Source organism: Schistocerca americana, chromosome 1 (genome assembly GCF_021461395.2).
Source record: "Schistocerca americana isolate TAMUIC-IGC-003095 chromosome 1, iqSchAmer2.1, whole genome shotgun sequence".
Lineage (NCBI taxonomy): Eukaryota > Metazoa > Arthropoda > Insecta > Orthoptera > Acrididae > Schistocerca > Schistocerca americana.
This window is the reverse complement of record NC_060119.1, coordinates 207518951-207531119: the sequence shown is the minus strand read 5'-3', so window position 1 is coordinate 207531119 and position 12169 is coordinate 207518951. Positions and strand designations below refer to the sequence as shown.

Below are 12169 nucleotides of genomic sequence, written 5' to 3'. Positions count from 1 at the left end.
CACTATAAGATGAATTTATAGTTTTTCATGTGATATTGTTTTAAAATGCTCCATTGCTAGAGAAACACAGTCCAGCTTTCACAAACCATTTCCATTGAAGGGTTGTTGGAGTGTGTGTGTGTGTGTGTGTGTGTGTGTGTGTGTGTGTGTGTGTGTGTGTGTATATATATACTTTCTCAAACGCCTGGAATCCCTACCCAGTCTGTTACCCCCGGAAACCATCCTTGTAACCATTGATGCCACTTCCTTACACACAAATATTCCGCATGTCCAGGGCCTCGCTGCAATGGAGCACTTCCTTTCACGCCGATCACCTGCCGCCCTACCTAAAACCTCTTTCCTCATTACCTTAGCCAGCTTCATCCTGACCCACAACTTCTTCACTTTTGAAGGCCAGACATACCAACAATTAAAGGGAACAGCCATGGGTACCAGGATGGCCCCCTCGTATGCCAACCTATTCATGGGGCGCTTAGAGGAAGCCTTCCTGGTTACCCAGGCCTGCCAACCCGAAGTTTGGTACAGATTTATTGATGACATTTTCGTGATCTGGACTCACAGTGAAGTAGAACTCCAGAATTTCCTCTCCAACCTTAACTCCTTTGGTTCCATCAGATTCACCTGGTCCTACTCCAAATCCCATGCCACTTTCCTTGACGTTGACCTCCACCTGTCCAATGGCCAGCTTCACACGTCCGTCCACATTAAACCCACCAACAAGCAACAGTACCTCCATTATGACAGCTGCCACCCATTCCACATCAAACGGTCCCTTCCCTACAGCCTAGGTCTTCGTGGCAAACGAATCTGCTCCAGTCCGGAATCCTTGAACCATTACACCAACAACCTGAAAACAGCTTTTGCATCCCGTAACTACCCTCCCGACCTGGTACAGAAGCAAATAACCAGAGCCACATCCTCATCTCCTCAAACCCGGAACCTTCCACAGAAGAACCCCAAAAGTGCCCCACTTGTGACAGGATACTTTCCGGGACTGGATCAGATTCTGAATGTGGCTCTCCAGCAGGGACACGACTTCCTCAAATCCTGCCCTGAAATGAGATCCATCCTTCATGAAATCCTCCCCACTCCACCAAGAGTGTCTTTCCGCCGTCCACCTAACCTTCGCAACCTCTTAGTTCATCCCTATGAAATCCCCAAACCACCTTCCCTACCCTCTGGCTCCTACCCCTGTAACCGCCCCCGGTGTAAAACCTGTCCCATGCACCCTCCCACCACCACCTATTCCAGTCCTGTAACCCGGAAGGTGTACACGATCAAAGGCAGAGCCACGTGTGAAAGCACCCACGTGATTTACCAACTGACCTGCCTACACTGTGAAGCGTTCTATGTGGGAATGACCAGCAACAAACTGTCCATTCGCATGAATGGACACAGGCAGACAGTGTTTGTTGGTAATGAGGATCACCCTGTGGCTAAACATGCCTTGGTGCACGGCCAGCACATCTTGGCACAGTGTTACACTGTCCGGGTTATCTGGATACTTCCCACTGACACCAACCTGTCAGAACTCCGGAGATGGGAACTTGCCCTTCAGCATATCCTTTCTTCTCGCTATCCGCCAGGCCTCAATCTCCGCTAATTTCTAATTTCAATTTGCCGCCGCTCATACCTCACCTGTCTTTCAACTTCATCTCTGCCTCTGTACATCCGCCCCGACTGACATCTCTGCCCAAACTCTTTGCCTTTACAAATGTCTGCTTGTGTCTGTGTATGTGTGGATGGATATGTGTGTGTGTGCGAGTGTATACCTGTCCTTTTTTCCCCCTAAGGTAAGTCTTTCCGCTCCCGGGATTGGAATGACTCCTTACCCTCTCCCTTAAAACCCATATCCTTTTGTCTTTCCTTCTCCTTCCCTCTTTCCTGACGAGGCAACCATAGGTTGCGAAAGCTAGAATTTTGTGTGTATGTTTGTGTTTGTTTGTGTGTCTATCGACCTGCCAGCGCTTTTGTTTGGTAAGTTTCATCATCTTTCTTTTTTTTTTATATATATATATATATATATATATATATATTCACATAGATTAACCTGTGTTAAATTTATGACATAAATACTTTTAGAGAGCCTGGCATTAATAGGCATTTTGAATTATTGCAGGGACAGAGGCTTTTAACTATGTCATGTTCTGACAAAATTGCGAGGTGGAATGTTGTTGGTGTGCAGGGGGCTTTGCTATCCCATTTCATTGAACCTGTTTACCTAGAAAGTATTGTACTTGGCAGCCTTTTTCACCCAAGTCACATGTATAGGTAATGTATGATGATATATTTGTGTTACGGCATAAGTTTCTACTTGTTTATTAACTGTTTTCTTCTACGTACAGAGCTATCTGTGGAAGAATCGAAAGTACTATACAAGGGTTGCCACCTCCGTATAGATTAAACAAACCTCTTATGAGTCTTATAACATCACCTGAAGTTCGTCAACCTGGAAAAGCACCAAATTATAGTGTCAACTGGACTGTAGGTATGGATATTTATCATTCTTTTATTTCTACACTGAAGTGGTACATCTTATGTTACATCTCTGGTCTAAAATCTCTCTTCGTTATACATTTTCACAGAATTTAAATTGTGAAAAGAAAAATTTTGAAGCTTTGTATGAAGAAAGTGTTCCTCTAAATTAGTTTTGGACAATTCATATAATGTCTGTTAAGAAATGCAGTTTTTAGACTATAAAAGAAACTCCAATGCAGATGAGTACGCTTGACACCTAACAGTATTAGCTTGCTACTTACGTAATTGACTAGGCGTCTGGTATGTACCATTGTAACTAAAATACTACAGTAATACACTGTAAGTGCAAATTTACATTTTGTGACCATTTTCTCGTAGGACTACAATCTGAAAATTTAATTAACACAATAGTTTTGTTTCTTCTTCAAACATGAGGAAACAAAAATTTTATTATTTCTCAAAACAAAAAGTTGTTGGTACTGTGTTGTTATAACTTCTTGATTCATCTTCCACCTAAACTAGTTCAGGGTGTATACTCCGCAGGAAATCTGGGAGAAATCTGTGAAATACCAGGGAATATTTTAGGATTCTGGGAATTTTTCATTATACTAGTTTTCATTTGAATTTCTGTCATTTTGACTGTTAAGAACTGACACTCTAACAAAAAATTTTACTTTGATACACTACTGCAGAATAATACTGCAGCAGTAAAACATAATTGAGAGAATAACAGCAAAATAAAACTTCAGTTGCAAACAAAGTGTGCTATTTATAACAACAAAACACGGTGCTCATACAAGCGTCTGCAGACAGCAAAATGTGTCAGAGGCTTTATGATGAAAACTATACAATACTTCGGAACAACAAACTACTTTCAGCGAGTGTGACATCAAACTGTTTACATTGCTAACAGATTATGGAAAAATATTGTGAATGGTGGATTTAGGAGTGTTACTTTCACAGTAAATTTCCTTTTACTCAAGAGGAACTATTTACTTGAAAGAACGTGTGCTTGAATTTCTTAAAATTGTGGAGAGTTTAACTCTTTCAAAACTTAATACTTTGAGACCAGCCACATAGAAAAATTTTGGGCTCAGAAGACCAGCCATTTGTGCCATCATTTAAACTTTTGCTGGCACATACGTGTTTGATGTATCTTAAACGATAATACACACCAAAATTAGTTATTTCATAAATTACAAATTATACAGTAATGATGGCAAAAAGTTCTTGAGCAATTTTACATGTAAATGGCTTTCCTATGGAAAAGTCAAAATGCTCAATGCTACATGTATTCTGCCAGGTGATCCATGAAATGTTTGGTGCACAGCAGTGAAATTTGCATTCGTGCTTATCAGAAATATTGAGCTGTTGCAATAAGCTTTGCTCTTAGGATCCTGCATAACTATGTGCTTGGAAAAAAAAAAAGCAAAAAAGTTTTGACAACCAGTATTATACGTGGAAGCTTAGCTTTTCTTGATGAAAAATGAAATGAAATGAAATGTCGTGTGACGAGGGCCTCCCGTCGGGTAGACCGTTCGCCTGGTGCAAGTCTTTCGATTTGACGCCACTTCGGCGACTTGCGCGTCGATGGGGATGAAATGATGATGATTAGGACAACACAACACCCAGTCCCTGAGCGGAGAAAATCTCCGGCCCAGCCGGGAATCGAACCCGGGCCCTTTGGATTGACAGTCTGTCGTGCTGACCACTCAGCTACCAGGGGCGGACTTCTTGATTAAAAATATCATCTAGTAATCATATTTCGCAAAACAAGAATACGTATTATCACGCCATATTTTCCCTAATTCAAAGTTGACTACCATGCCACTCAGAGAACTACTGTGGTCTGTTTTTCTGTATTGTAGCATGAGCATCGCACTTGTTATATTTTCGTGTTCAGTGTACAGAAACTACCATGCTTTAGTTTGTGAATTCATATTTATACTTTTGTAATACCAAAATATGCGGTGTACATGTTGCTGTGCATTAAAGATATTCCCAGAATGTGTTGTTCTGTGCCGAGAGTGCCGGGAATTCTATGCCAGTATATAAAACCTTTACCATTTAAAGGATTGATACGTTCTACAGCTCCGAGGGAACGTATATTATCACGTAACATGGAAAAAAATCTTCTTTCACCTGGAAAAAGTGCATTTTCAACCAGAAAAGTGTCTTTTTAACCGGGAAACCCAGGAAAAATCCAGAAGTTTATTTCTTGCCTATGTATACACCCTGTAGTATGAGAAAAAAAGAAGCAACAGCATTTGATGATTAGATTTAAAAGTGCTGTTGAGTTTGACATTTGCAATGCGTTGAAAGAATCTGTTAACTGAATTCCTACTGAGTAAGTTTTGTGTTCGTGAGGTCCTTGATTTGATTTCCACTAGTTTTCCTTCTACTATCTTGTATAAATCCTATATGTATCATAAAATGGAAATGTTTATTAAAACACACACACATACAGACACTAGCAGAGATATCTGCAGAATACAAACTGATCTTCCCTGAGGTCAGCTTCTATCAGTTTTTCCATTCGCCTGTAAGGAATTTTTGTCAGTATTTTGCAGCTGTGACTTATCAAACTGATAGTTCGGTAATTTTCATATATGTCAACACCTGCTTTCTTTGGGATTGGAATTATTATATACTCCTTGAAGTCTGAGGGTATTTCGCCTGTCTCTTACATCTCGCTCACCAGATGGTAGAGTTTTGTCAGGACTGGCTCTCCCAAGGCTATCAGTAGTTCTAATAGAATGTTGTTTACTCCCAGTGCCTTGTTTCAACTTAGGTCTTTCAGTGCTCTGTCAAATTCTTCACGCAGTATCATATCTCCCACCTCATCTTCACCTATGTCCTCTTCCATTTCGATAATATTGCCCTCGAATACATCGCCCTCTTACAGACCCTCTATATACTCCTTCCACTTATTTGTTTTCCTTTCTTTGCTTAGAACTGGTTTTCCATCTGAGCTCTTGATATTCATACAAGTGTTTCTCTCTTCTCCAAAGGTCTCCTTAATTTTCCTGTAGGCAGTGTCTATGGTACCCTTAGTGACAGATGCCTCTACATCCTTACATTTGTCCTCTAGCTATCTCTTCTTAAACCTTTTCTGAGACGTTTGCATTCCTTTTTGCTTGCTTCATTTCCTGAAATTTTATATTTTCTCCTTTCACCAATTAAATTCAGTATCTCTTCTGTAACCCAAGGATTTCTACTATTGTAAACACAAACGACCAAGTACTGTTCCAAATGTTCGGTAGTAAGATTGTGTTATCGATTGCTCAAAACATTTTTATAAGCAGGAAAAGGACTGTTCTACATCAACTGAGGTAACTGGGCAGTATTTGAATTTGGGTGCTATCTTGGCACTTATTGTTTCTGGTAAAAGTTCACCCGTCCCATTAATAAAATTATCAATTTGACCTAAGGGTACAAAGCCTGGGTTATTGTAAGTTATCTTGGGAATACTTCTGGCAATGAGTAGTTCACTAGAATATTTTATTCATTAACTGAATAGATTCATTCCATGCCTAACCTTGAGTTTCAAGCCTTTTAACACGTGAAGGTATATGGGATGAATGAGAGATAATTACAGAAATGTCTTTTTTTTAATACTGGAATCATCAAAAGCTTCTTTGCAGTGGCGAAATGCCCAAAGCCTCTGCACTATCAAAGTGATTTACTACCCTTTTAATGGCATCGAAATGTTGATTGTAAAACAACACATCTTCGACCCACATACCCTTATGAGTTACCACTGGTTCGGGAGGCAAAGGCGCATTTGGTACATTTTCTTTGTAGGTCTTGATGCGAGCAGGAGTATTTAGAAACACTTTCTTTATGGATGAAATCAGTTTATTTACATTCACAAACATGGAACATACTTCTTCAGCAAGACAATGTATTCCGTGAGCAAAAGCACGTCACATGAATCAAACTGGGGTAAAAATACTCAGAGGGCTTTTCCTGCTTTGATCATATAGGGAGCAGCATCTGAAATAAACACACACCCTTTCATCTGCAGAAGATTCTGGAAATATTTTTCTAATATCTTTCTTCACAAATCTGGCAATCGTGGAATGGTTCATGTAGAATGGTTCTTTGCAGGCCGCTAAATAGGAAGAAGGAGGCTCTTCTTTTAGAGCACCAACAATTAAATTTGCAATGTAACGGTCACAAGTATGCAGGAAGCCTTTGAGGATACAGTTTGTAAGTTTGTGAAGAGGAATATTGCTTTCAATGAATTCTTCACATGGATCCATGTTAAACTAAATTTTTTGGTTACCTTTGGACAAATCCCTGCTATTGAAATTTGCTGTTGTCAGAAGTTGTTGTTGTTGTGGTCCTTCCTTCTGTGTTCCTTCGAAGGAAGACTTGTCTTATCATGCTGATCTATTTGAAACTTGTTTTTGCAGGAAACATTTTTCTCTCAAACTCGACAATATAAAACAATTCTGTCATATGTAAATGTTCCAGGATGGTCAGCTATCCACGATACAGCATTCCTTTTTCTGGACATCATTGCGCACAACACGTTACACACTACACGTCGTAAACATGTCCAATTGTGTAGTAGTAAATAGAAAGCTAAACTGAAACAATGGCAGTGTGACTAAAAGCTTGCATAGTTTAGTTTAATTGTTGCTGATGTGTTCTGTACAGAGGGAATGAAACGGGGGTGCGGGCGCAGTAGCATTGACTCTGTCTGCCTGTTCCTGTTCCTCTCCTGTAATGATTTTGCTTGGCAGTGACGTCTCTGTCAGCGATTGCACGCAGTTCTAGGTTGCAGTGAATCTGTAGATATCAAAAATAGATTGAGCTAGGGACAGCTCATCTATATTTTTAAAATATTGTAAACATAGAGTGAAAATATGCATAGTCACTAGTTTTTAGTTTAAAATATGCAATAACCGGTGAAAAAGAGCCAAATATGCAAATAATTTGGTCTCTGCTAATCAGTTTCTTTCAGGCTCTTTAATTTTAAATTATATGACTCCTAAATCTTGTATTTATTTGTTTTTCTCATATTACATTTGATAAGGGTAATATTATGTCTTTTAATTTACTTGGTTTGTATCTACATCTTGTAAGACTTTGTTAAATTGTGTTTTCTTTTGTTATTCATTGTAAGCGACTAATATTATCACTTAATTTAGGTATGGAAGGCCCAGAAATAATAAATTCAGTAACTGGAAAGGATGAGAGTGGAACAGCATCAAGGCTTTCCAAGCAATCTTTTTTTACTAGATTCCTGAATCTAGCTGGACGAATAAAAGGCACAACAAAAATGAACACTGTGAAGCAACCAGCATTGTATTCTGATGCAAAGCTTGCTGTACGTGAATATCAGGTGTGTTCATTTTTCTTATTCATTAGTAGCAGAGAGAGTGAATTGCTACTGTTGTGAAGTGAACCACATTCTTCCATTTAAAAATAAGTAGTTGTGATCAGGTTGGCAGTTAATAAGGCTGTGTTTAACCTCTCCTTTCCGCATCATGTTTCCTTTTGCTCCTCTTAGAATAGGAAATAGAAAGGGGAAAAGATCATTAAAAATATCATTCAAACTTGGGTAGAATAAGGATGAGGAAGGAAATTAGCCATTTAGTCTTCAATGAAACCATTGAATTTGCAGTAATCTGTTTTGGAAATGTTCAGAAAACCTAAGCTCAAAAGGCCTGATTAGGTGGTGAACTCTCTCGTCATATGTTCTATCTTCCTCAAAATTATTATAGACCCGTCTCCATTTTCCCATAGCTGTTTCCTGTAGCTCAAAATAGTAAATCCATTCAACTTACTGTAATCACTTGATGCTTCACTACTTTACAATAGTCATTCAGATATGCTGATTTCATTCAATATTACCTTTTTCGAATTTCTTCACATCCCGCTCATTTTTTATGTGTAGTCTTTGGTAGTGTAATTCCCGAGTAGCTTAATTTTCTCCGGCCCTTTCCTATTTCTCGTAAAATATTAGGTCCTCTAGTACCTGTGCCATTAGTTGTACCTATTTTTGTTATACTCAGTTACCTGTCCATCAGTACAGTAAAATTAATTTTGATTTTCAGATGGCAAAGGAGCAGTTGGTCCTTGCATTTGTCAAGGCTGGCTTGGGAACGTGGCTTAAAAAGCCAATTGAACAAGATCAGTTCGAAGTGAATGGGAGTTTAGAACAAAGTAATGAATGACTAATAAGTAAGTTTCATGGAGCCTGCATTACAGGATAGAGCAATCATTCAGCCCCCCATTCCAATGCAACAAGAGTTATTAACAGTAAGAGGTTACTTGACGTCAGTAAAGGGCAGAGGCAGGAACACTGAGATATAATTACTCTTGTGCAAGGACTAAAAATGTACAGCAAAATAGCTGTATTTTTAACCATTGGAAACCCACCTCACTCAACATTTCTTGTCAGTACGGTGATATTGTCAAAAGTCACTAAGACGACACCGTCTGTAATTTTCATTCACTTTTATAAAAGTTTCACAAGGCTTATTTTCATTTTTTACAATTTTTAAACTATACATTTAGTTCTGTTTAAATGAACTATTGAAAGACAAGCAACTGTACAAAACTGTTTTTCTATGTTTGTGAATATTGTAGACAATTGTGGTTATTGGTATGATTTCATGGGTCTGTTCATATAATTGTGTACATACTATGGAATGACAAGTATTTGAAGAAGTTTATTATGACAGTGTATATATATTTTTGTATACTAATTATTTTTATTTTTTTTGTGCATTAAAGCAGTACTTCATATACACACATTTAATGTTTTGCTGGAAAGTGCTTTTCAGCTTATTTCCATTGTCTTTAGTTAAGGACATTCACATTCTCATCTACTTCAACTACCCTCGGCACATGCTTCAGTAGATTTCTTACACTAACTGCTCATGGCTGCCTTATACTCAAAAGTTATTGAATTAGTATCATTTAGTTTTGTGATATTTCAGTATAGGAGTGGTAGGTAATACAGTTGTTCTAAAGGATACCTTAAACATCAGTAAGCTTCTGTACAGTACAATCTACCAAAAGTTCGCATATTACACTAAATTACTTTATATCCTATTCTACAATTTCAATTTTTGCACCCTTGTCTACGTTAAACAATTTCCACAACAACAGATAATTTTGTTAGTAATTATTCACTTCTAAAATAATTTATATGTAACCGTTGAATTGCATGAACTTCAAATAAACTTGCACAAATCTAACAAACTAAAAAATCTAAATGCCCTTCTCCCTCCCTCCCTCCCTCCCTCCCCCCCCCCCCCCCCCCCGCCCCCCATTTTCACACATAACACGCTACTGCTTCTCTCTCTCTTTCTTCTTCTTCTTCCTCCTCTCTTTTTTTAAATATTTTTAAATAACCAAAATACATTATCTCTGATTTACAATGCTAAGTTCTTGTGTCCTTGATTTGACTGATAATGTATGGTGTTGTGATGTGCCATATTTGCACTAATGGCAATCTCAATTTTATTGATAGGATGTTAAGCTGTATAGCAGCATTTTTTCACTTTACATGGTTAGGTGAGGAAGGTATGTCAGCTCAGCGAGTGTTCACGTTTTTTAAAAGTCATTTTAGAAATGTAATTTTTCTACTTTGTAAGAATGATGAAGGATGAGTGAGTGTGTATCACCATAAGACTGAGTTACACTTCTCAGAACATTGCCATTGCTTTCATTTATGTCAGAATTTGTGTTAAATTAGTCATATTGTGCCCATTAACTCACATGTAGTTTTTGTTGCTACCCTTTTTCTGAATATATGGACTTGTACACATGTCATATAGAAAGGAAAATTGGAGGTACAGACATTTCATATTGACGTTTTATATTTCACCTTATGTACTTTAAGGCTTACGAGTCAGTGATGGTAAGATGGCTGTGATGCATTTAAGTATTTAACGATGCTTTCAAAGGAGTGAAGCCTATCTCCGTATTCCTAGTCGTGCCCCTCACTATGCTCAAGTTTTAGTGGGACGGTGGGCTGAATGTGTGCTCTATTCTGTAATACACAGACTCTGTGGAAAATGGGATGACTGTTATTCAGCTTGGTTTTATAATTTAGATTTCACATGTTTGGCAAATAGAAAATGTGATTGACACATATTTTTAGGTACCATTAAGTTTCTATTTCACTTATAAACTTGAAAGTACGTTAGATGAGACAACAAAATAGAGGACAAGTTTAGGTAATTGCTAATGAAGTAGCTGTTCTCTGTACAGACGTATCCACATTTGGAAAAGAAGATGCTTTTTAGTGTTTTATACTAGGTCAACACATGAAATTTATTGTTGCACATTTTTAAATATTGTTAAATCTAGAAGAGAGGGCCTGTCCTAGAGATTCCGACCAATGGTGATTAAAATGGAAAACTTTCTTCTCAGTTAATTTAATACTCTTGCATTAGAAGATAATGTGGCTTAAGTTGATCATTTTGGCGAATTTTGGCCTCTTACAGTAAGTAATGCTGGTGCTTCAAAATTTAACATTGGACATTACAGTTCTGGGGGAGGTATCTGTATACTGAGAAGTTGTTGACATTTTGAGGACGATTGTGTTAAATAATGTAAGATATGTGGTGTAAAATTGTAGGCTAGCTCATAAGAAGCTCTAGTAAAAGCGCTATTGTTCAGTAGATTGTGTTAATATGTTCTGAACATTTCAAGTAATTAAAGACCAGATCAACATACTGAATATTCAGTATTTGACAATTATTGTTTTATAAAGTTACATAGCTTTATTTCCAGTGTGAATAATGATTGTTATTCAATCAAATGTGAAAAATGGATTTCATTGAGAAAAGAACAAAAGCACTTCATATTTTTTGCCTAGTTAAAACTGTTTGTGTGAAATTCAGCTTTGCTTCACTGCAGTCAACTGTGTGTTCTCTGCAGTATATTTTTCTATGGTTTTTGTGTGTATTGGATTTTGTTGCATTCCATTAGTGAATGTAAATTGGAAATTTACTACTTTGTTCAATTCTTGTGTTAAACTTGTGCTTATGTTTTGTTTTGTGGAGAATCAGTATAAAGCACAGTGACATGGGAATAAATGTTCAACTACTCATCTGACTTAGTTCCCCCTCTTCCTATTTTCAGGTACTTTCCGAACTACAAGCAGTTTTCATACCATTCCAGTTCATATTTAATCTCTTGTCACAGTCCCTATATTTTGGGTTTCTTCCTGTTTTCCACAAAAAGGCAATTAGAATGTCACTACACTTGGTTTTAAACTGGACAGATATAGATATATTTTACTATAACTAGTCTGGTACTTGCAATTAGTGAGTATGTACGATACAAGGTAAAACAATATTACAGAAAAGGTATTTCTGTGCTATCAGGCTTTATAATAAAAGAATTCTGAAGTTGTTATTGAGTGATAGGAACACTTGGCATTTTGCTTTTCAGTGTCATGTTAAAGGTGAATCCAGGAAGTTAACTCTCGAGCGGGCACGCCTGTGTATGAAGTGCACCACCACAAATAAAATTGTTTTTCACTGTTACATTGTTGTTTCACAATTGCGAGCTCATACCTATTCCTTCATTATTGCTTCAGTTAACAAAGTAGTAAAGTGTGTTGTCATATGTCCAAGTGAGCAGCAGGAATATAAAATAAACTACAAGCTAGGTCAGAAAATAATTCACAGTCTGCACAAGGTAATGACCCAGGTTATGA

General features: G+C 37.7%; 1 protein-coding gene across 4 annotated transcripts in view; it reads left to right on the top strand.

Moving 5' to 3' along the window:
* The window catches only part of LOC124594613 (double-stranded RNA-specific editase 1-like), a 143546-nt gene extending 133794 nt beyond the window's left edge, over window positions 1-9752 (top strand). For 3 of the 4 annotated variants that reach the window (XM_047133167.1, XM_047133019.1, XM_047133254.1), the window contains 4 exons: window positions 2120-2271; window positions 2346-2488; window positions 7638-7831; window positions 8547-9751. In XM_047133167.1, coding sequence (XP_046989123.1) covers window positions 2120-2271; window positions 2346-2488; window positions 7638-7831; window positions 8547-8666 — 609 coding nt within the window. In that variant the 3' untranslated portion in view covers window positions 8667-9751. Of the gene's footprint in view, window positions 1-2119; window positions 2272-2345; window positions 2489-7637; window positions 7832-8546 lie in introns of all 4 variants that reach the window. The other variant, XM_047133086.1, reaches the window with a different exon arrangement.
* Window positions 9753-12169: the final 2417 nt, after the last annotated feature.